We start from the raw sequence: 25,612 nt of genomic DNA on the forward strand, positions 1-25,612 counted from the left end.
TATCTAAATGGGCACCAGCCGGCCTGTCCTTCATGCTAGGCCATAGATTGGCTTAGTGTTGTAGGTGAATGAGGACACTGGGGCATGATGCCAAAAGAGCAATTTGGTCCAACGGGCAGTATATCAACAGATCTAATAAACACATCCTGAAGCAACACTGGAGCAATTTATGCTTAAAGCTCATAATGCATGGAGATCGAACTAGCAAGCAAAGTCTGAAGCAACAGGCAAAGTCTTTAGCTAGATTTACTATATTCTAAACTGTACCATGCTGCTTTGATTTCTTCTTTTTCTTTTTCTTCTTTTTCTGTTTCGACTTGTGATCTTTCTCCTTCTTCTCCTTCCTTTCTTTCTCCTTCTCCTTCTTTTTACCTACATTGCAAATGGATCTTTATTAAACAAAGGGCATCAGTGTAAAACAAACGCAGCCTGTTCCAAGATTAGGTCATGTGCTTCCAGCCACCTGTCTGAGAGTGGAACTGTTCGCTTACAACAGTACTTATGCCTATTTACTCAGAGGCAAGCTCTACGGAGACATACTGGGCTTACTAGTAAGTGTATTTAGGATTGCAGGTGAAGTGGCCAAACGTTTTCGATTTTCAAAGGAGAGGGAGTTTTGGAGATGAACCAAGAACTGAGCCTTGCAAAAAAATCTACAAAGGCAATGCAATTTAATGGCAATGACAAGTCGTAACTCAGAATTACAGTCATAGCTCAAGGTTAGTTGTGTTTGAATGAGAGCAGCTAGACAAGGAGGACCTGACTGCAACAGCACTCCCTTCGCCTGCAATTCCTAACAGCTGGTATTGAGATGCATGCTGTCTCCAACAATGGAGCTACGCTACATATATCTACAGCTCCTGTACAAATTTATTTAACCCCTTTTAAAGCGATCTAAGCTGGCAGCCTTATGGGAGCAAATTCCATAGTTTAACTATGTTCTGTGTGAAGAAGTATTTTCCTTTGTCTTGTGACCCCTTAAAACCTTAAAAAGCGTTAACAGGTAATAATAATAATAATAATAATAATAATAATAATAATAATAATAATAATAATAGTACAGTGGTGCCTCGCAAGACGAAAAGAATCCGTTCCGCGATTCTTTTCGTCTAGTGGTTTTTTCGTCTTGCGAAGCAAGCCCATTGACAGCTTAGCGGATTAGCGCTACAGCGGTCTAGCGGCTTTTCGCGATCAGCTGTTAAGCGGATTATCAGCGGAACAGCTGATAGGCGGCTTAGCGGCTTAGGAAAAGGGGGGGGGAGCGGAAAAAACCCGCGGGGACGCGCAAGATTTTTTCGTCTTGCGAAGCAACCCCATAGGGAAATTCGTTTTGCAAAGCGCCTCCAAAACGGAAAACCCTTTCGTCTAGCGGGTTTTCCGTCTTGCGAGGCGTTCGTCTTGCGGGGCACCACTGTAATAATAATAATATAACAGACAGGCTACATTCCTGCTCTCTCAAGCTACAGTTTTGTTTTGGTTTTGCTGAAAATGTTTTTTTGTCCATACCAAGCAGCGACGAGCATCTGTCTTCCAATTTCGTTTTTCTCTCTGTTTTCAGCATTCCTGTGGATGTAAGAAAGGAAACAGAAGCTTAGCAGAACACTGCTGGCAACAGTGTGTTAAGTCTCTTGGTGGCAAGCACTAGGGACCATGCTTTAGTTCATTTATACTGCTAGATCTCAAAAGATTAAACGACGGAGGATGAGAAACAAGGAAACGAATCGAAGAGAACTCACATTCACTGTTCTCTGAATAAGAGATGTAAGCGGGAGATATTTATATCTGTTGTAAAAAACAAACAAATGAGCATTTGCCATGCTAACGAAAAGGGGCACTGAATTATGTTACTCTGAAATTTCCATTTCTAAATCAGCTGCGGCCTCTGTGTATGACTATGATCCATTTCGTATGTGATCCTCTGGGCTAAAGAAGCTGCTAAAGATTATTATCTGGATACATTTTGCACAGAAGGTAGAGTAAAGAAGGTGTTGAGAACAGGATGAGAGGTCCTGACATTAAAGAAGAGATGAATTATGCAAGCCAGCGCAGTAACCAACTTATCCTCTTGCACCTTTTCCTAATTCTTTGCATCCCAAGAATTCTGTGAGGCCTGAATAGCACTGAGAAGACAGATGTGATTTTAGATAAAGGGTCAGCAATCATTTTAAGCCAGATTTTTTTGAGGGGAAAAATGAACATCTCCCCTTCCACTTTTCTCCCCCCTCCTCCAGAATGATTTGTTTCCTGAAGTAAACTTCAGCTTTCATGTATTGCTTTGCTTCTGGAAAAGACCGGCACAATTTATTTGCAGGCTCCTTATGTTGTCTACGTTGGCAAATCATCATGCTTCCATTTCAGAAAACTGGGTGTGGCTGGGTTGCCTCCAACCAAGCAGAGCAGTATCAGAGATTTAAGCTGTTTCCAAAATGGTTGCTTCCGAAGATAGCTGAATGAAGGTGTAAGCAGAACCATGGCTAACTACAGTGGCTGGAATCCGACTAAATCACTGCCCGAGTGGAATGACTTCTGCAAGCACAACTGAACTTCCCCTCCCTCTCTACCCGCCAGAACAGATTTGGGGCAGGGGGTGCGAAGAAGAAGGAGGAGAGGTTCGGTGCACACAATGACTTAGTTGGATACAACTCTTAGTGATAAGGAGTGGCCCAAACACGGCCATAACTAAAACAGCAAATATTAGGGCCCTTTTCATACACAATGTAGCATGAAAAGTGGACCCACGCACTGAAACAAGAGAATTCAACCAACCTCTCCTTACAGATAAGTGTACCTGAATGATACACAAACACATGCTTGTCGCATTCACACAATGCATTTCCTATACCAGTTAACATACTCTAAACATACGGAACAACAGCTGCATGGATGTTGCTAGCCCAGAGATGGAAAGAAGACAAAGTCCCTACCAGAGAAGAATGGCAAATTAAACTGTTGGACAATGCTAAAATGGCAAAACTGACAGGGAAGCTCAGAAACTCAGAAGACCAAAACTTTAATAAGGAATGGGAAAGATTTATAATTTATCTTGGAGACCACTGTAAGCAGATGAAAACGTTGGCAGGACTGCAATAACACTTGTTGTGTAGCAAATACAGTGGAGAAAATGGAGTAATATAAAATATGGACTACCAAATAATATGCAGTTGAAAGAGTTGACAATGGGACCCATGGAAGGGAAAGGGTGGGAAGTCTAGAGATTCCGAGTAATCTTTAAATATGGATGTGTATGATGGCATTGTCATATTCCTATACTTGAAAAATCAAATAAAAATTAGGTTTTTTTTAAAAAAAAACATACTCTAATATACATCTAGACAGCATCTTAAAAAGCAGAGACATCACCTTGCCAACAAAGGTCCGTATAGTAAAAGCCATGGTTTTCCCAGTAGTGATGTATGGAAGTGAGAGCTGGACCATAAAGAAGGCTGATCGCCGAAGAATTGATGCTCTTGAATTATGGTGCTGAAGGAGACTCTTGAGAGTCCCATGGACTGCAAGATGATCAAACCTATCCATTCTGAAGGAAATCAGCCCTGAGTGCTCACTGGAAGGACAGGTCCTGAAGCTGAGACTCATGAGAAGAGAAGACTGCCTGGAAAAGACCCTGATGTTGGGAAAGATGGAGAGCACAAGGAGAAGGGGATGACAGAGGACGAGATGGTTGGACAGTGTTCTCGAAGCTACAGTGGTGCCTCGCAAGATGAAATTAATCCGTTCCGCGAGTCTCTTCGTCTTGCGGTTTTTTCGTCTTGCGAAGCACGGCTATTAGCGGCTTAGCGGCTATTAACGGCTATTAACGGCTTAGCGGCTATTAGCGGCTTAGCGGCTTTAAGAAAAAGGAAACAAACTCGCAAGAACTCGCAAGACGTTTCGTCTTGTGAAGCAAGCCCATAGGGAAATTTGTCTTGCGGAACGACTCAAAAAACGGAAAACCCTTTCGTCTAGCGAGTTTTTCGTCTTGCGAGGCATTCGTCTTGCGGGGCACCACTGTACTAACATGAGTTTGACCAAACTGCAGGAGGCAGTGGAAGACAGGAGTGCCTGGCGTGCTCTGGTCCATGGGGTCACGAAGAGTCGGACACGACTAAACAACAATATACATCCAGAAATGTTCTAAACGCAGTGGCCTACAGCATTCTGCATGACCTAATACACTCTTGAAAGCCGCTGACAAACTTTTTACCTGATGCCACTGGGGCTACTCTGCCATCAGTCGCTGCTTTAGAAGAATGGCACAACACCATCTGATTATCTTCCTTCTCTTTAACAGGGTAGTCACTGCGGAAAGCAGCCTCCGCAGTTAACAGCGCCGACACATCCAAGTTGCGGCTTAAGTCAAGAGGGAGGCAGAGTCCGCGCTTCTCAAGGGAGACATGAGCAACATTGGGAACTACATAAAAGAAAGAACGGAATATTAAACGACAGACAAGCACCGCGTTCCTTGAGGTCGCTGAGTTACACACCTAACGTGGCACAGTTCTCGTCTATTAGCCAGAAGCTCTTGTCAGGCAGGACATGTCTCGCGAAGGTCTTACGTTTAACACTTGGATTCTCTCTGGTTCTTTACTTTAGACTGAAATACATTACCCTCCAGTAATGCTGGCGGCTGATTTGGGGCATTGATGGAGAACACTTTTCTATCAGTGACTGGAGAGGGAGAAGGAACTTTTTCTAGTGAACCATAAGGCAACGAACCAGTCGCTAAGCGCTGTGATCTTCGTCTCCGCTGGCTATTTTTGAAGGATCTAAGGGCACTCACTGGCTGTGGTGGACCTAAAAAGAGACCTTGCAATGTTCATGAAGCAGACACAGGTCATCGTCTTACTCTAATATTTCTAAGGAGGTCATAAGGCGCTTGCCTTAAGTGGTTCCCCATCTATTATGGCATTGCTCTTTACAAATAGAAAAATGGGGGATACCAGGAGACTAGAGGAATGGTTTTAAGCTTCAGTTAGTAGAAGCAGGCTTTTAATGAAAAGGCTTGCAAGGGGGGGGGGGTCCCTTGTGATGGAACAAATCTGGCACAAAATGTCATAGGCAGCACTAATATACCTAAGCTCCCTGATACATTCGATTTCTGACTCTCTCACTTCCCTCTTAACTGCTAGGAGAAAATTATAAACCAGGGATGCTGAACCTGTGGCTGTCTAGTGTGTTGTTGGGACTTCAAACCCGCATCAGCCCAAGCTGATGACCAGAGATGATGGGAGCTGGAATCCAACAACTACTAGAGGACCATAGGTTCCCCATTCCCACAATAGGATATTATAAATAAATGCAGAGTTTCTTAACATGCCTGAAGCAAGCAAAGAATGACAAACTTTCTGATACAAAACTGTTCCATTGTTTTTGCAACAATGCAATATCTACTGAATGCCCTCTGTGGGATTGCAGGGCCTGGTAACTTTTCGGCAACTAATATTAACTTATTTGTTGCGCTAGCCTTTCGGTTAGGTTTTGGAAAAGCACTCACAATGTGCTTATTGTTCTTTTACTTCGGTCTGAATGTACTAGATGGGTTAAAATCCTGTTTCCTTCACTGTTGCTTTTAATAGTTATTTATAATTTCAATAGCATGTAAGCCACCTTGGAATGAAGGTGTGTGCACACGCATGTGTTCCAGCTTATGACATCCTTGAGAAATTAAGTATGGTAGGTTTGATAATGCAATAAGCAATCATTAGTTAAAACCAGGGGGTAAGTCAACATGCTTGCCAGGTGCTGTGGACTAGAACTTCAATTAAAACACAGGAGCCTGGCGAAGGGTGAATGACAGAAGCCGTATGTAATACAGCAAGATCTGGAGTGCATCGTATTAGCCATGCCATTGCAAGCCATTATTATATCACTGATTCAGTGAATCCCAATACTGGGCCTTTGGATTCCAACGCTACCACTAGTACAGCAAGCTGTGTTTGCTATGCATATTGAAATGATCTCATAATCATGCGTATGTGAGTGAATTATGCTGGATTTGATTTATACACAAGAGTTACGCATAGGGAAGTTCCCAAGAGGAATGGAGGGTCCTTTGTTCAAATTCCAGGATTTTTAATTTATTTTTGGGAGGGGCGGAGGTTTACAATGGGTTCAAATTCAACCAAAGCAAAGCACTTTGCAATCTCACTGATTTCAGTGGAAGAAATTCAAGTCCGTGGTTAACTCTTCTGCTGAAAGCAACGGGACTGCAATGGTTTGGAGGAAGTGAACTCGGCAAAGTTAATTTCCACATATCTACATTCAAGCGATCGCTTTAAAAGCTCGCACCACGAAGTCTAATTTGAAAACCTACCTCCTTTCAATGTGTAAAATATACAGGGGATTTTATGTTATGCGTTCTTAGCTTCTGTTGTTCTGCTCTTTTATTTATTAATTTGTGGAATGGGTTCTTCTTTTATTTTATATATTGTAAACAACTTTAGATCCAATGGAAGCCACTTTATGGAAAATGTTTCTCAAAAAGCAGTGTATAAATTAAAATAAACACAGCTTAAGAAGCCTCATAATTGGAAAAAAATATATATAATCCCCAGGTTTAAAAAAAATTGGGGGGGGGGGGGAGACCTGCAAAATGCTCAACTCTCTACAAAAGCTACAACTATGCTTTTCAATACTACCACAATAGCTGCAGATTGTTAAGAGGGATTCCCTTTACAGTGCTATCTTTGCATTGTTAAAAGGCACAAATCATCCTCAGTGAAGGTTACTTACCGACATCATGTGCAATCGCAACAAGTGTGGACGGCAACATTTAATGAGGGAAGATTTAGAGTGTCATTGACTGATGAAGCGTTTCAGTGCAAAAGGGGCAGGGGGAGAGAATTACATCAGCACAAGCTGTTTCCCTCTTCTCAATTAATTAGCAGCACAATCCAACCAGACGTTAGGTGCGTGCAAGTCCCTTTCAAATCAGCGAGACTTGTTAAGGAGCTATGGCTGGATCAAAACATTCAGCGGAAGATAATTTTAACTCGGAGATGGAAGAAAGCGGCCCTAGGAAGTTTTTTGTGTGTCATTCTTCATTTCCCGGAGAGATGCAAAAGATCTAGAGCAGCGCTTGACAGAAACCCCCATTCTCTACTTTACTGCTGACAAGGGATTAAACCCTCTGGCAGGGAAATGTTAAATGGTACGGTCTGAAAGGGGGGGGGGCAGAAGAAAGCAAGGATATCCTCATCCATTTCCCTACCAAAGGGACTTGGACATTTCTACAATTGCAAACATTTCGCTGATCAGTTTTCTTGCAGTTTTGTACATCCCTGTTCCCCATCTAAACCAGCCTCCTTTGGACCCTCATCCCAGGGACTGAAACCTTTTTATTTTTTTTGGTCTTCTATTGCACTAAAAGTTAAGAGCAAATGTCATACAGAGAGCAAGAGCCAGTAGGTCCAGCAGGCAAATCATGCCAGTAGAATTTCTCGAGGATGAGGGTGGTGGTGGGGGGACAACAACAACAACAAAAGCAAAAACACCAACACCACACAAGAATGGCTCATCTTCTTTTTGAAGAATCAGGGCCTCCAAAGCAGATCAGCTGTAGCCTTTGCTGCTCCGTGTAACATGACGAGTTGGGCTCTTGCCATGAATTTCCGCCATCGTACAAGTGCCATACTGTGTGTGTTTGATATTTCCGTCTTGGGAACAAATGGGTTTACAAAAAAAAACCAAAAAACCACACACACACAACCCAAAACTTCCAGGCAACCATATAGGAAAACTTTTGGAAGCGGCAAAAAGAGTTGGTTTGGGTTTTGTTTCCTTCCTCCTTTCAGATGACTGATGTGCAAGGAGTTTCCAGTACTGGCTACTAAGGATTTGGGGGTGGGGGATAACTTCAGTGGTGAACTTAATTGCATGTACTATCCCATGTCACACTTGCATTCCACTCTCCCAGCCCCCCCAAACCCAGCCTGTTAAAAACAAGTCACATTCAAAAGAAAAGGGAAAGAAAGGAAAGAAAAAGAACCACCCCAATGATGATTATTTCCCAATATGACTGTAATAGAAGTAATTATGGTATGTTTTAAAATGTCTGTGCTCACTAGTTTTATTTATCACAGAAGAAGGAAGCTGGGAGACCAGGGTCAAATCCTCCACTTGTATTAACTCTGGGGAAATTGGTGATTTAAGGGACTTTATACACCCTGCAGAATCTCCAGATTCTTGTTTGCATTTCTTGCTGCGAGCCTTTCCTGAAGACAAAGTTGAGGGCAACAGTGCAGATTTCTGAATGTTGGCAGAACTGCTAATATCAGCTTCATTTTTTTTCTGACTTTGAGGCTTAGGTGATATCTCCTGAATAAATAATAAGAAATTGATACTTTTATTGCAGTTTCTTCATTGCAGCTCTTGTATTCTATTTCGATTTATTTTTTTTAAAGCAACTTCAGTACTTAACAACAGCACATTTTCAGAACATTTCCCCCCCCCCACCACAAATAAATAATAATAATAATAAACAAAGTTAAGAAATAAGCAAGCTGAAACTTCAAAAAGGGGACTCAGCCAAAGACCACCATCCCAATCCAGTGAACTGCTCCAAGGTGCAGGAACCAGGATATGCCCTTGTCATTTCCTTTTCTCGATTCCCCCCTCGTTTCAACAGAGAAAGACTGATCCCCACATGCAGTCCAATGCATGTGTGGATGGGCTCACTCTCTATAGAAAGGGGGGTTGGAATCTATACCTGCAGCCTGCTACACATGGATCTCTGGATCAGGATATGAGGCCGTAAACACGTCTTCAGTTCTCATAAACTGAACGCAGTAGCTCTTCAACCAAGCTAATACATTCAACAAAACCAAATTTTTGCCACGTTTCTGCAGACATAGCAACTTTACTGCTAATTCTTCAAAGCACTACCCGCCCCCGCCCCCCAGAAAGCAAGTAAAAGGGTAAAGGGACCCCTGACCATTAGGTCCAGTTGTGGCTGACTCTGGGGTTGTCAGCCCCAACAGCTTACAATTAGGTTTGCGGTTGCGGTGTCCCTGATTCTCTGCAAATTCAGTTCAATTTTAAAACAAGACATGAAGAGTCTGGCAGTGTCCCATTATTATTATTATTATTATTATTATTATTATTATTATTATTATTATACCAGCAAAGATTAAGGATTTCCACCCCCGAAGTAATCTGAATGTCACCACATGTATTTGCATTAGGATATCACCCGCTTTCTCCAACAACAACAACAAAAACATAACAAAAGCGTTGTAGGCTAATTAATTTGGAAAAATCAAAGCATACTGCATTTTCGAACATGTGATTGTCTGCATCGTATTTTTGTCCAATAAACATAAAGGATAATTGTGTCAAGACAGACCTATCTATGTTTAACAAATACTAGCATTTTAGGTTTGTAGCTACTTTCCCACATGGAGTTAAAAATGATTTTCCATCTGGTAGGCAAGATCACTGTGCAAGTAAAACCTTTCATCAAACCATAGAAGAAATTCAGATTATGTGTGACCGCTTTTGGTAAAAGCAAACAAACACAGCTGAACACCACGCAAGAAGAGCCGCCACACTCCTAATATGCAAGAGCGTTCTCCAATTTTCAAACCTTTGTATACGCAAGTAATGTAATTTTGGTATTGACTGCTTTCTCTTCTGGTGGTTCTGGACATTCAGAGTAAGAGAAGAGGAGTGGACAACTTCTAAACTGAGCCATTTTTTATATAAATGTGCAAACCAGCCACCCAGGTGGGTACAGACATTTGTCACAAGTACATTAAGATTAATGCTGCATTTGGCATTACGGATGAAAGACAGGATAGGGTGGGTCTGCAAATGAGTATAAAGTCCTTAAGTTGTCCACCACTCGTGCTCTAGACACTAAAATGCCACACTGGAAGTACCACATAAGGGCCTGGTGGTGTGAAATGTCCCGTCCAGCTACCAATGAACCAGCAATTCATGCACATTGAGAGTATAATTTATTCATGTCCAACAAGGATTTGAAGGATTGCAGAACATATATCTAGGCTGATTGAGAAACTTATTTACCAAAAATTAATTAGAGCCGTAACTTGTAAATAAATGATTTTATTGTTTATCTTCACATGTGTGAAAGACATCACTACAGCAACCATTACTTTCAAAGTTACAAAATTATTTAAAACAAGGTTTTAAAACTTGTTCTAATAAGGTGCTTAACCTCTTAACAAGGACAAAATTAAACATTAGAAAAAACCTTAAACGAATGTTACTCGTTCATCTAAGCAGTTGTTGCTCAAAAGGAAAGAAAACATGGCCCAGCCCTAATACAGTTAAATAGACTACTGTACCTGCTTCATGTAACCTGAGGGTTTAGGGTTAAAACAGTTGTAAACCAGAAAAGTGGGGGGGGATCAGCAGCCTAATAAAACTGCTGGCCTGAAATTCTCCTCTGTATTACACTTGGGGGAAAACTGAGCCATAATTTAACCATAAATGTTATCGCTGTAGACAGCTTAGCCATTGCAAAGTCATTCTGGCCCGAGACGGATTAATTCTGGCTCCGCTCAAAATACAAATTGGGAACCAGACTCATGAAAGAATGCTCTCCCTCCTCCATTCCTTTCTCTAAATTAACCACAGTTTAGAGTCATATATGCACTGATGCAGACCGTAACTAACATGTACTGGGGTTTCCTATAACCATGGTTTGGAAAACCCACTTAAAACCATGGTCACTTGGGTTCTAAAGGAACCGTGGTTTGCATTTATTTTGGTGCAACTTTAAACCATGGCTAATACTAGGTGGGAAGAATTGCTCTGAGGTGCTCATATGTCTGGCTTCCAATCTGCATGCCTTTTTTAAAAAAAAAATTATTTTTTTTTGCTGGGAGCCAGTGTTACATCTGCCCAAGACCTCTAAGGTTTCACTCCTCAGTCATCGTTTGTTTCAACGGAGCTAGTGGCTAACTTTAAAAAGGTGTGCAAATTCAGAATTTTCCCTACCAAAAAAGAATGAGTAGGGGAAGCAAAAAGCTCAAGTTTGGTTTCCCGTGAGAACATTTGCTAATAACTAAACAATTTATAAAAGAGAGTCCACATAACCAAAGTCTTTGCAAAGACACATTTCATAGGCTGTTAATTTGAAATGCTGACAACAACCTGTAGATACGCAATTGTAAACTTCCGACAGAAACAAAAACCAGCCATGTTTAGTTTAAAATACACAATGTATTCTATATTTTGTTGCTGCAGAACAAAGTCTGCAAAACTGAGATAGTTTCAGTGGTGGCTCTGCTTGGTAAGTTAAGGTCAGTGCTGCACTGTTTGTGGAAGAGTCATCAGGTTGTCAATCATTCCATAACTTATTTTAATGGGGGGGGGGGTGGACTGGCTGCAATGCCCCAAAGCATTTCCTAGGGGGCAGATTCACTGGGATGCCACAAAAAAGATTGCTTTTTCATTATGTGTTGCCAGGCACATTTGGTGAGAAATAGTCTGTCTAACTGTCTTCCTCCTCCCTGTTTCTTGCATACTGTGTTCTTGGAATATGTGGGTTTCTCTGCAGAATCAAATCCAGGTTTTGTAAGGGCGTGGAGCATTTGGTGTGGTGTGGTTAAGAAGTGAGCAGGAGAAGAGGGCTTAAGGGGCTGGGTTTTCACATTTTTAGTGCCTTCCAGCACCTCTGCTTTTATGATGCCTACAACTACTTGATCAGCCAATTTGGGGGCTGCAGCCTTTATCCTTAAGTACGCGAGAAGAAAAAGGTAAGGGTGGAACTACATGTTACAAAAAACACAACGCTGCCACTGGAAAAATACTAATTCCTATGCTGAGTCTCGCCCCACACCTGCCAACACAAACACACATAACTTCCATAATATCTATTTCACTTACTGCATGTCCTGATGTCACTTGCAATGTGCTTTCCCCCCCTGCTCTTGCAGGGAAAGTACACGACATCAGGACAAGGGCTGCAATGGCAAAGCCTTCAAATGGTGGATCATGAGCCATGCTCTAAGTGCCACCACCATATTACTTTCTGCTTGTACAACTTTGGTTTTTTTTAAACAAAAACCCAAAGTGGAAAAGGGGGATGGGGTGGACAGTAGGAAAAGCAGAGGGATAGGGAGACAGGAAGTGAAAAAAGAAAAAGAGCGAGAACAGTAAAATAAATTAGAACTGTGTCCATCTTGCAGACTGGAGCTAAACAAGAGCTCTGGATGCAAACAGTTTGAAGGCCACTAGGCTAGATGTTATGGAGGTGACTCAATAGAAGCCTGCCATTTTTAGTGGCAGCCGTGTGTTCTTTGAAACATGCAGTACTGCCTTAAGAAGCTGCAATGCATAGCAACACATTCTCAGCTCTTAAGCAAAAGTAAAAATACATTACGGCAATGCATTGACACCGCAGTGACTCAAAAAGGGCTGTTAAGACCTAGTCACAACTCACAATTGATCCCTACTTTAGGGATTGGGAGAAGTTGTGGGATCTCTCTCACACACACAAACATTTCCCCTCAAATATACAAAGTGAGTTAAGGAGAGTATCAGATCCATTTTCATCTGGTTTGGGAGTCAAACAGCTCCAAAGCCAGTTACAGAAGGGCAGGGGGAAATTGACTTCCGGTTCCACGGCCCAATTCCTAAATCCAGGCTCAATGGTGAAATCTGCACTGGGCGTAAGTGAAAGCTGCACATACCATAATCAATGCGCTACCAAAACCAGCACATGTTTAATGAGGGGAAAGAGTGGGGAGGAAATGTAGTTGCCTGTATAGGTTACTTCCTTTGACCCAATTATTTAATGCAATATGGAGGTATGTTTCAGAAAAGGGTTGGGGTTTGTTGTGGGGGGGGGGAGTGGTAGACGAAAAGCACTCTTCTTAAAAGGGGGGTCTTTTTAAAAAAGAAAAAAGAAACGAACTACCCACTAGACAACAAAAACCCACATTAAAAACTATATTAAGGCTCTGATCTGAATAAATTAAAAAGGTGTATAGATTTAGGGCTCTCTTTAGCTACCTTTCGGACAGAATTAACTAACACAGAAACACTTCCTTGATTCATTCTTGCCTGAAATGTGCTGAACGTGGTAGTTTATGGGAAGGTGAACAGGAGTCCAGGGAACATGCACCTGTGACGTCATCCTGTGGGTGTCTCCACCCATCCACAAGGGAAGCTGCCAGCAACTGGGTGGGTGACTGGGTTGCAGCCTATGTGGCCAAAGTGAGCAGAACACCAATTCTTGTCCGCCTTCACTTCCTGTTTGATGCACAGGCTTCAAAACAGAACAGGAAGTCACAGGCACCATCATGCAATGGGTCTGTAAGTGACTCCAGTATGGCTTTTAGTTTACGGGTTCTGGCCAAGCAAAGGCGCACGTGTATAAACCCTGGGCGGAATCACAGACCAGAGCTCTACTTGCGGGGGGTGGGGTGTTGCAGGTAAAGTGACTCTAGAGGATTGCCCTCCTCTTCCAGAATGAGTGGGCAGGCTAGGTGAGCTACATGGGCTCTGTTGACTGGGAAGCACCCAGTTTAAAGAGCTGCAAGCTGGAAAGAGCTTGGTTTTAAGCTGGAGACTGGAATTGTCCCTGACAATATGCCTACTCGTGAGTTAAGGAGATTGGGTTGCAACCACATAGGGCATGGCAGGCTACCTGCTTATGAATAGCAATTCTTCTTCTGTTTCTGCATCCAAATTGCAGACCATGAGAATGTTCTGAAGAAATGGAATTAATAAACATGTAGGGGCTTAGAAGAATAGTTTGTCCTTCTCTGTGTGCACATGCCTATAAACTAACATATCTAGCACATTTTCAGATACAGGCTCATTCCTGGAAGTCATTCCTATGTGTCAACTAATAGCATAAAAGCAGCACCTACGACTGTGGTTACTTATCAAGACTTGTTAATAGTAGGCACAGCCATGCACAAAATGCGCGACCGGAGAAAACTCAACTGAGTGGAACAGGCTGGAGACAATGTGGCCATCCTCCACTTTAGATGTGGACTCAAACCAGACCCCTAAGATATTTTTAATGTCTTCTTTTTTCCTCGTATTTATTAAAAAATATACATCCTAGCAAAAAAAAGGTATGGCTCATTGAACAGTTTCATAAAACACATACAAGTTTACAACACCAATTCTTACAATAGAAAGGAAACTTCTTACAAAAGAAGTTCTGGCAGATGTAAAAAAGAAACCCCAAAAAAACCCTGTGTCGAAAAGCACAAACTGAATTTGTGTCAAGGGTCTTCTAAGCCACTTGTGGGCACAATTCCAGCTATATTGAAGCGGTACCTGGGGACAGACATCTCTGAGCTTTCGATTCTAGGGATGTTCGCTTATGAAAATAAAGGTAGCCACGATCTGGGACATCAAGCTGTCTGATCCAAAGGTCCATACCACAGAAGCCAAGCCCAGACTTAAATCTGAACCTGCTTCCATGCTATGCATCCTTAGGATTGCAGACTTACTTTCATTAACTCCATTTATGCAGAAGTGTAAACATAATTCTTTAGTCCCCTATTTACTTTCTGTCTGGCAGAGCAACGTTAACATCATGGACCTGATATTTCCCATGGTACATTCCAGTAGGACCCTTGCAAAAGAATCAAACTCTACAATTTCATACCTGCTCCAAGACTGGAGCTGCTTGTTTGTTGCCTTCCTTTTTTTCAGCACCATCAGCGCTGACGGCTTTGGATGCCAACAACCCTGCAAAAGAAAAAGGAACACAGAGATAGGATTGTTTTGAATTCACTTCCGTCTACTTGACGACAAGTATAATCTTACGGGTGGATCTGAGTAGACTCCATCTTCATGCTTTATGGAAACACAAGGTTTAAACTGCAAAGCCTGATGCTTTATTACTGACTGGTATGTTATAGTTCAGAATTTATCTGGTTAAATTCCCTGGTGTGTGTCACCTGCTGACGTCAGCTTACAGCTGGGCGGAGACAGAAGCTTTAGAAGCTGGGCGGGACTATTCCCTGTTTGTTCAGTTCCCCCTGTGACTCTGAGGGGAGAAGGATGTTCCCTCTGTGTATCTGAGAGGGAGACATGTTTGCAGCAATGGCTGCCAGCAGTGACGGACTTTGATGCTGAAATGTTGTAATAAAGAGCTGTAAATAGACGAACCTGTCTATGTGTGCTTACAAGGAGTAAGACTGCTTTACACGCTGTGTTTCTACTCTGCTAAAAGCCGTGACTGAGAAGAGACAGAAGGAGGAAGCGTGCCGGACCGCTGTAAGTGATTGATTGGGAACGTAAAGCTGTCTGAAGTCGCGGCTCTATCGATCAAGGGCCAGATCGATATATCCGAACAGGTTATGGAAGGTCAGCCAACGCTCGTAAAGCAGTCGGTGTGAGCTCCAGGAATGTTTTTGAAGTCAGCGGTCTGCGGCTGAGGAGCGGAACGGGAGCTGTGTGGATGCCGGAGAGCAGGAATGATTAATTGCCTGCTTCCGAGAGACAGTGAGAGCTTCTGATACACAGAGAGCTGGAAACTGAGACGCAGCCGATAATCGTTACTCCAAGCAAGGGAGAGCCGTAGGAGCTGGTACTGAGCACTGAGTACGCAGTAAGTACAGCTTGGGGCCCCTTGGGAGAACGGGAGGAGAATGGCTGCTGCTCAGGCACAGGGCCATGAGAGCTTCAATATTCCCTTCGAAAGGCTCAATGGCTCCAATTGGGAAGACTGGAATAAGCGCATGTACTATTGGCTGGAGGGAAAGCAGCTGTGGGAATGCACGCAGGCTGATCCAGTCGTGGCCGGACCCAATGCAGGAGCCGCAGACGTGGAGAGAGCCACTGCAGCGGCAAAGAAAGACAAGAAGGCCATGTCCCATATAGTGATGGCGCTTGAGGCGTCGCAGCTCCCTCATATAGACGGCTTACGTACCTGTCATCAGATTTGGTCTGCTCTGACTAGAATACATCAGAGGACCACAGCTGGGGCTAAGATTCATGTGATACGTTCTCTGTTTGAGAAGAAGCTGTCGCCAGGGGAACCGATAAGGGATCACATTGCCCAGGTGCTGACTATTTTCAGTAAGCTGCGTCAGCTCAATGTGCCCTTCCCTGATGAACTTAAGGCTTATACACTTTTAAGTTCTTTGGACAGGAGTTATGAGAACTTGGTTCTAACGATGGAAACGATGCCTCCGCAAGATCTTACGATTGATTATATTAGCGGACGCTTGATTGACGAAGAATCAAAGCGGCAGAGGGTGGTGAAAGAGGGCAGGGCTGGCACAGGGAGCTCTGGGTGTAAGGGCGGAGCCAGGCCAGCTGAATGCACTGTCCAGGCTTTTTCCGTTCGTCGTTGTTACATCTGTAATTCAACAGAGCATTTACGTCGTAATTGCCCCCACCGGTGCAGAGAGCCGCGGCAGGATGTTGTGAAGGACATTTCCCATGGGAATCAGGCGGGTTTCCATGGCAACAGGCCTGGGAAGACAGGCAGGCGTGGAACTGAGCCAGGTGGCCGTGGTAAACAGCAGGGAGAAGAGTCTTATCAAGTCTCAGCGAGTATGGCAGTGTTTGAAGATGGCCGAGTGGAAAATTCCGAGATGGCCTTTGTAATAGACTCTGCAGCTAACCGCAACATGGTTCCAGAGACCCCTGCAGTCGAGAGGTGGAATTGCACGGCAGTTCCGAAGGGACAGACTATTAAGTTTGCAAATGGACAGAAAACTAGAGTTTCCAAGTGTACTAATGCCTATCTTTCTGTTTTACAGGAAACGGTGGATTTTTGTATTGTTCCAGAGATTCAACATTGTTTGTTATCTGTGCCTTATTTGTTAAGTAAGGGGTTCAAAGTTTGTTTTGAAAATGATGTCTGCACAATCTCCAAAGGGGGGAGGTTACTGGCCAAAGTGCGGAAGGGACAGAATGATCTTTTCATTCTTAAAACGTCTCTTGGAGGTGAGGGGAAGGTTGAGAAAGCACAAGCGTTGCGTGCTACAGTTCCCAACCAGCGTGCTACAATTCCCGCTCATAATGTTACATGTGCATGCGTATGGCATCAGAGAACGATTCACAATCCTTTAGAGGATTTGCAGGTGTTACCTGAGGTTGTTACAGGTTGTAAGATTAAAAATTGTCAAAGTGCCATTAATTGTGACACTTGCAAGCAGGCAAAGGTGAGAGGGTGCAGTTACCCAAAGGTGGAACGTGTAGCCACTAAACCTTTTGAGCTGGTTCACATAGATTTGTCCGGTCCTGTCAAGGCACCAAGTCTAGGGGGGGCCAGGTTTCTGTTAACTTTTCTGGATGATTTCTCGCAGAATTCCTGGGCTCACGGTCTCAAATCCAGGGAGGATGCAGCACAGCTGATCAAGAGCTGGATTGAGGGGGTGGAACAGAGGTTCTCCACCAGGGTTCAAGCTATCATCAGTGACAGAAATGCTAAGTACACTGGTTCTGCTTTGCAGAAGTTCTTTCAACAGAAAGGGATACGACACACAGTTATTTCACCCCAGCAAGGGGGGGTGGCAGAGCTGAGAAGTGGAGCTCTGGTTAAGGCTGCACAGGTGATGCTGAAAGAAGCCAGGTTACCTCCTGAGTTTTGGCTGGAGGCTACGAGGGCTGTGTCATTCACCTGGAATCGTGTCTACAACTCATTGGTAGGTGACACACCGTTCTCTTTGTTAAATGGCCGAAAACCCCAGGTTCACTTTCTGCGGACGTTTGGGACTCCTGCGCTTGTCTCTGTGCCTGAGGCTTTGCGAGGGCCAGATGGAGCCAAAGTCCAGAAAATGATCTTCTGTGGGTATGAGCCAGAAGCCCGTGCATGGCGATTTGCTTACCCGTCAGGTGATCAGAGTAAGGTGCTGATCAGTAAACACGCTGAGTTCTTAGAGGAGGAGGTGAAATCAAAGACTCCTGTTAGGCGTGATGTTCTCTCAGATTGTCTCTCTGATCCAGAAGACAGTTCTGATGAGGCAGAGGAAGAAGGGGCTGAGGCTGCTGATGACGACCAGGTCACTGACCAGGGTCAGGAGCAGGATGTGGCATCTCCACAAGTTGTTAAGAAACAGCCCAAGAGTGCGCCTAGTTCTCCTGTGAGTGTGATGGAGAGGATTCAAAGACGCTTTAAGTCAGAAGGAGAATCCCATGATGCAGAGGACACACCTGCTGATCAAAGTGAGTCAGAGGGAACACCTGAGTTTGTGCCTAGGAGGTCCAGTCGCACAACAAAGGGTATCCCACCAGAGAGGTATCAGGCCACAGGTGCGTGGGTAAGTTTCGCACAGTGCGATTCTGAAAGTTGTGAGGTGGTTCCACAAATGCCAAACAGGTTTGCCAAGGGAAGGCGCAAGGCATTGGGGAAGGAATTGATCTCACAAGGTATTACTGAAGATGTTGCACAGGTATCACGCAGGGACACAAGGGGGGGTGTTATAGTTCAGAATTTATCTGGTTAAATTCCCTGGTGTGTGTCACCTGCTGTCAGCTTACAGCTGGGCGGAGACAGAAGCTTTAGAAGCTGGGCGGGACTATTCCCTGTTTGTTCAGTTCCCCCTGTGACTCTGAGGGGAGAAGGATGTTCCCTCTGTGTATCTGAGAGGGAGACATGTTTGCAGCAATGGCTGCCAGCAGTGACGGACTTTGATGCTGAAATGTTGTAATAAAGAGCTGTAAATAGACGAACCTGTCTATGTGTGCTTACAAGGAGTAAGACTGCTTTACACGCTGTGTTTCTACTCTGCTAAAAGCCGTGACTGAGAAGAGACAGAAGGAGGAAGCGTGCCGGACCGCTGTAAGTGATTGATTGGGAACGTAAAGCTGTCTGAAGTCGCGGCTCTATCGATCAAGGGCCAGATCGATATATCCGAACATGGTAGTTTTACGCTGCCCTGACATTGGCTTTGACAGAACCCTTGGTGCCCAAAGCCTTCTCTATATTCAGGTAAATGCATGCAGGCTTCAAAGTGAGGAGGGAGCATTCACTCAAGCCCTGCCATCAACATTCCTGCACCTGCCAACTCCGCTTCCAAGCTTCAGAAGTTGAGAGCCAAGATACAAAGGGAGATGCCAACTACATTCAGCTAAATAAGCTTAGATGTGGCCTGTGATTAGGAGCCTTGTTTTCCAGCACCCCTGCTGGACATGAGAACATCTAAGAACATGGGTAGGCAAACGAAGGCCCGCGGGCCGGATCAGACCCAATTGCCTTATGGATCCGGTCTGTGGATGGTCCAGGGATCATCGCATGGATCGCCAGCACACGCGTTCTTTCCCTCACCCTCACACGGGGGCGGCGCCTCCTCCCTCCCTCCTCCTGGCTTCTCGCTGCCCTGCCTAGAGGAGGAAGGGGGCTGGGCTTTGTTGGTGCCAGCAGCAGCAGCGCTCAAGCGGCTGCCATTCTAACCAGCTCCTCTCTGGAGCCCTTTTGTGCGCCGCTAATCGTCCCTCTGCCGCCGCCACCAGCCCCTGCTGCTCGCAAGACACAGGTAAGCAGCCACTGGGGCTCGCGGTGCTCTTGCATCAATATTTTCTTCTAAAATATAGTCCGGCCCCCCACAAGGTCTGAGGGACAGTGGACCGGCCCCCTGCTGAAAAAGTTTGCTGACCCCTGTCTAAGAGTGTAAGAAGAGCTGCTGAATCAGTCCAGTGGCACATCTAGTCCCAGGTCCTGTTCTCATAGAGTCATAATAATAATAATAATTTATTATTTATACTTCCCCAGCCACTCTGGGTGGCTTTCAACAAAATATTAAAATACAGTAATGCATCAAACATTAAAAGCTTCCCTACACAGGGCTGCCTGTACATCTCCAGTGCAACCCATGTGCACTGGGATACTGGGGTCAGGGCTTGCACACATGCCCTCGACCCAGTTCAAGCCTGCATGCATTCCGACAAACACGCGAATAAGAGTGCAAGGATCTTACTAAAATCAGACTTAGTATGTTCTCCAGCAGCAAGACCTGGGTTTGACTAAAGCTTCAGGAACCCTCCCAGGCTGGTTTCTTTCTTTAAAAAAAAAAAATGGTGACCCACAGAGGAAAGTCTTCTCTTCCCTATACACCTACTGCTACTGCACTGCAGCTGCAGTATGAGCAAGCACACATGAATTCCTGAAGGGCGCCCGGCAAAGCAAATTTGAATTTGCACGTTAGATGTCACTGGGCCCTTCTCACATCACTTGTTTTATAGCAGTGATCTAACAGGTAAGCAGCATCTAATTATAACTGCTGCAACAGTCAATCACAGGTAAAACTGCTGTTTTTATTCAGTGAGATAGAGGTACAGTGGAACCTTGGGTTTTCAAACTTAATCTATTCCGGAAAACCATCCGGCTTCCAAAACATTTGAAAACCAAGGATCAATGGGCTGGCTGCAAAAAAAAGTCTTGGGGAGCCATTCAACTTCCGAAAATCGTTCAAAAATAGAAGCGTTCACTTCTGGGTTGTCGGCATTCAGGTTTCGAATTGTTCGGCTTCTGAAGCATTCGACAACCGAGGTTCCACTGTAACTGAGATGAATAATGATGTATTTCTTTGTTGCTCATGAAATCTGTTAATAAGTAGTCAATCAGAGTTTCAGTTGAATTATAAGGTTTGTAATAATAACAATTATTATTTATTATTTGTACCCTGCCCATCTGACTGGGTTGTCCCAGTCACTCTGGGTGGCTTCCAGCATATATAAAAACATAGTGGGAGTGTAGCTTTAATGCAGACTTGCAGTTTGATGCTGTCATACTTATGAATGATATAAGTAAACCTTGACCTTGATTAAAAGTATAAGGATGATAAAAGCAGAGAGAGCAGAGCACGTTTATATGCTGCCTTCCAAAATATACTTGGATGGCCATGAAGTCAGTTTCTTACTATAAAGCAACAGGGTTTATGTGGTTTTCAACTTGAATTAGAAGACCCAGCAGGCAAGATAACATTTTGGCCTCTTTTTGATGGAGAAAAGCAAGCCAGAAGCCCAAAGCAATTAAACATGCTTTTCAGCTGAGCCTGCTTGTAAGTTTCCCTAGGTTTCTTCTAATCAACAGAAATTTTCAGTCGTGAGGAACAGCACTAATTGTTTTTTTGAAATAATTTCTACCTTGTTCTTTCTCCTTAAGGAGAGCTGAGCGGTGTATATTGAAAACAGTAACCAAACATGAACAAGCAGTGAAGTGGTAAGTAACCTGATCCCAAGCCATTTAAGGATTTATAGGTCAAAATCAGAATTTCGGATTGCGCTCACAAATGAATAGGCAGTCAGTGAAGTTGGGGTAACATGAACCCCCTTATATCCCAGCCCCATAGAAAGCCTGGCTGCAACATTCTGAAGCAACTCAAGTTTCTAAATGGTTTTCAAACACAGGAACCCCACAGAGGATATTACAATAATCCAGGTGAGAGGCAGCTTTAAGGCATGAATCACCATAGGGTCAAGAAAGGGATGTAGGTGGCAAAAACAAAACCCTATTCTTAATTATGCAAAGGTCTCCTGGTCAGAGTCAAGGCCTGAAAAGCCAGGTCTAAGGCTGGGTCCAAGAGAGCCAGAGTATTTGGAGGGAGAGCAACCCCTTCTCACTGTCATTTCTTAAAACGTGGTCCCCAGAAAATTAACAGAGAGTAAGGATTTGACGAAGGAAACAGGGGCATGTCAGAAGTGACTAGGCACTCCCAAGTAATGGAATCCCCTCCACGGTTCAACATATTTCTAACTATAGTACAGGATGTGGAGGGCAAACATCCCTTTCATATCCTGGCTGCTACTGAGGACAGAAAGCTGGACTTGATACACTTTTCGTTTGATCCAGCAAGTCGGCTCTTATCCATCTAAAGAACAGCTAATCAACATGGCAATATGACCAATGCCACAGTCATACAAATGACCCCACTCTCTCCTAATACATACTTGAAGAGCACCTTATGTGAATGATCCGAAAGCACCAAACCAATGAACAATTCACTTTTCAAAGATTTAGAAAGCTCCCTGACAATGCAAAATAAGCACAGCACGTGAGCATGCACACAATGAAGCACCTTAGAGAAGAAGTATGGATATTTGTAACAAACAAAGCCAAAGCAGCCACAATGCCAAGTCTTAAAGGAGAGCTTACCAGTGATCTTGTTAAGCCGAGCCCTCTTTGCCTGAAATGAGTTGCCTAGGTTATTTTTCCTCTTGTGCGCCAATGCATTCTCTGCCTGTGCAAAGGCAATCTTTGGGACGTCCACTAGAGGGAATCCTGTGTTTATAAGAGATGAAACCACAGAATAAGGTCATATCTCAAAAAACATTGCCCAAACACAAATACCTAAGAAATACATTGTGCAGCACAGTAAGACATCAGAAGATTTATTTACTGATTTCTGAAAGAATATTCAAAAGTGTGCGACAGCTTTATCTGATTTTTTTAAAACATGGAAGTTCTTCTGCTTGCAGCTGTTTTTCATAAATTTAAGTCACCCGGGGAGGTAATAGACAGGTTGCTAACACCCACCCACACAGTCTACTTTTTCTGCAGCAGGGTGGGGAAGGATGTATAAAAATTTAGTTGTACCAAGTGTCTCACTGGATGTAGGCTGCTCTTCCTTCTTCTGAACTTCCTGGACAATTGCTGAGGTTGACGTTTCTTCCTTCTTTGAAGGAACTTTAAACCACTTTCTCTCCTCTTTGTCTTTATTGCTGTTCGCGCTGGTCCGAGGTTTAACTCCTGCTTTGTTTTTGGCAGCGGCCACCGCCGCAGCTTTGACCAGAGCGATCCAGTCCTTTCGCCGAAAGGAGAAAAGAGGGAGAGAACAAGGGGGTGAACTAGGCCAAAATGAAATCCAACTGTGACTAAAAGGGTCTTGGGAGAAAGGTAACATTTTTTCATGTTAAATGCATTTTTATAGGTTTGCGCATTCAACTGAGTTTTCCATTTTCCATGCAAACTGAAAGGAAATAGATACCCGTCACATATTTTGTATAGGCTGCTACGTAACATATAGCATGTACAAATGTATGCCAAAAAAGAGAGAGAGAGAGAGAGAGAGAAGCAAAATTTTTTGGGGGGGGGGGTTGTGGCAGCAGCTCTTAAAGCTGAAAACACCAGTTTAGCTTAGCCGTTTTTCTCCCTGGCACTCAAAGATGCTAATCATATTTCTTAAAAGGTAAAGGGACCCCTGACCATTAGGTCCAGTTGTGGCTGACTCGGAGCGGTACCTATTTATCTATTTGCACTTTGACATGCTTTCGAACTGCTAGGTTCATATTTCTTAAGCATCTATAAATTTGGCACTATACAAACCAAGACATAGAAAAGATGCTTTATACTAGGTAAGACTAGGGACGCAGGTGGCGCTGTGGGTAAAACCTCAGCGCCTAGGGCTTGCCGATCACATGGTCGGTTGTTCGAATCCCCGCGGCGGGGTGAGCTCCCGTCTTTCGGTCCCAGCTCCTGCCCACCTAGCAGTTCGAAAGCACTCTTAAGTGCAAGTAGATAAATAGGTACCGCTTTCTAGCGGGAAGATAACCGGCGTTTCCATGTGCTGCGCTGGTGCAGGCTCGCCAGAGCAGCTTCATCACGCTGGCCACGTGACCCGGAAGTGTCTCCGGACAGCGCTGGCCCCCGGCCTCTTAAGTGAGATGGGCGCACAACGCTAGAGTCGGACACGACTGGCCTGTATGGGCAGGGGTACCTTTACGTTTTTACTAGGTAAGACTATGTGTCCAGCTAGCCTAGCTATGTCTATTTTGACTGGTAGCAGCTCTGCAGGGTCTCGGGGAACTTTCACATCACCAGTGTTCAGAATGAACCTAGAACCTTCTGTATCAGTGACGTGCATTTTCAAGAAACTGTAAACTGGGGGAGGGGGGATCCTATTCCAGGGTAATTTGTGTCGGATAATATACAGCTTGCTTTGGAAATTTTTCTTATGTCCTAATTTGGCATGTTTTCTCACATTTTGTAAACAAAGCTATAAGTTCTGAAACTGCCAAACTTGTGTAACATTGCATTTGCGAATGGCATATGTTTATTGTTAGCAATGAATTTAGGAAGAAAATAATGTTCTGTGGAAAAATAAATTTAGAATTTAAATTCTGTTTTTCCCCCCACTGAAACATCCCTGTCCTGCAGGCAAAACAACATCTCTTATGATTCTATCGTCTCAACTATCTCCTCAATTTGCTAAGGTTAGTGCTCAAAAAAGAGAAACATACTTTGATAATTTAGCTAGGTTTTCCCTTAAAGCAAGATTACTGCATCCCACTGCAACATCAAGACTTAATTTCTCCCCAGGCTTTTGAGCTGTTCTTTGAAAGAAAACATCTAGAGCAGTTAGTGATAAATTAGCATCTCCTCTGTTCCGTGACCTACTGTTCTGCAAGCACCACAGAGATCTGAGAATCTTTGAAGGTGGAATCAAGGGCTTGATAAACATAGAATGTAGCCTGAACATGGATGTACCCATAGTACATGTAATGAAGAACGAAAGGTTTTATGGGTGGGATTATTTCACACGGAGTTCAATCTCTGACAAACTGCCTGCATGTTATTTCTCCAACACCACATCAAGAGAGAGCTTCATTTTACAACTGCCACCTTCACAAGATCAGCTTTGCAAAGAAAGTTTCAGATGCAAAGTAAAGCAGACAGTAGTCTGCTTTACACATACAGTGGTGCCTCGCAAGACGAAAAGAATCCGTTCTGCGAGTCTCTTCGTCTTGCGGTTTTTTCGGCTTGCGAAGCAAGCCCATTAGCGGCTTAGCGCTATTAGCGGCTTAGCGGATCATCTGATAAGCGGCTTAGCGGATCAGCTGTTAAGCGGCTTAGCGGATCAGCTGATAAGCGGCTTAGCGATCAGCTGTTAAGCGGCTTAGCGGATCAGCTGTTAAGCAGCTTAGCAGCTTGGGAAAAGGGGGGGGGAGGGAAAAAAACCCTGCAGGAACTCGCAAGACATTTTCGTCTTGCGAAGCAAGCCCATAGGAAATTCATTTTGCGAAGCACCTCCAAAACAGAAAACCCTTTCGTCTAGCGGGTTTTCCGTCTTGCGAGGCATTCGTCTTGCGGGGCACCACTGTAATGTTAAGCCATAGTTTAGTTAAATTTCTGAACCTAGCTCCAGCAAATCATGAATTTCTGGCAAAAAAAAGACAACATGAAGTCATAGTTTCTTGTTGGCTCACAAACCATGGCTTGTTTTCAGCTATGGTTTGGCACTACTGAACAGTGTTGCTGAACCACAGTTTGTTTGATTACCACACGTCAAGATGCTTACCAAGCTACTTTCCCAAGCTCTGAAGAAATAAGCTGTGGCTTGTATGCTTATCTGACAGAGCACCCAAGGTTTGCTGAACAAACCATAGGGAAAACAAACCACAGCCAGTGATTCCATGCCTTCCAGACACTTATTCCCCAAACTAAAGCTGTGTCACATGAGAGCTATTTTACAGAATGGCAGCATATGTATTTTCGTGCCATCTGAGTGACACTGAAGGCAGACTAAATTGCCATTTATGTTTATGGTCCTAAAGTCTATTAATTAAATATCTCTGAATAAAAGCAGCCAGGCTGAATCAGACGTGACAGTCCACTTCTAATCGACTACCCTGTTTCCTATAGCTGCCTGTCATATGTCTCACAAGCAGGGCATGAAAGTGACAGCACATTCCTGCTGTTGCCCTCCAGTAACTGATATTGAGTGGCAAACTG

General features: G+C 43.9%; 1 protein-coding gene across 4 annotated transcripts in view; it reads right to left on the reverse strand.

The window, feature by feature from the left end:
- Positions 1-25,612, reverse strand: part of PHF20L1 (PHD finger protein 20 like 1) — a 65,719-nt gene that overhangs the window by 15,752 nt on the left and 24,355 nt on the right. For 3 of the 4 annotated variants that reach the window (XM_028736121.2, XM_028736119.2, XM_028736122.2), the window contains 7 exons: positions 22,478-22,685; positions 22,037-22,162; positions 14,594-14,676; positions 8,061-8,313; positions 4,202-4,408; positions 1,507-1,563; positions 268-372 (listed from right to left, as the gene is read on the reverse strand). In XM_028736121.2, coding sequence (XP_028591954.2) covers positions 268-372; positions 1,507-1,563; positions 4,202-4,408; positions 8,061-8,313; positions 14,594-14,676; positions 22,037-22,162; positions 22,478-22,685 — 1,039 coding nt within the window. Of the gene's footprint in view, positions 1-267; positions 373-1,506; positions 1,564-4,201; positions 4,409-4,605; positions 4,792-8,060; positions 8,314-14,593; positions 14,677-22,036; positions 22,163-22,477; positions 22,686-25,612 lie in introns of all 4 variants that reach the window. The other variant, XM_028736124.2, reaches the window with a different exon arrangement.

This window comes from Podarcis muralis, chromosome 8 (assembly GCF_964188315.1).
Source record: "Podarcis muralis chromosome 8, rPodMur119.hap1.1, whole genome shotgun sequence".
Lineage (NCBI taxonomy): Eukaryota > Metazoa > Chordata > Lepidosauria > Squamata > Lacertidae > Podarcis > Podarcis muralis.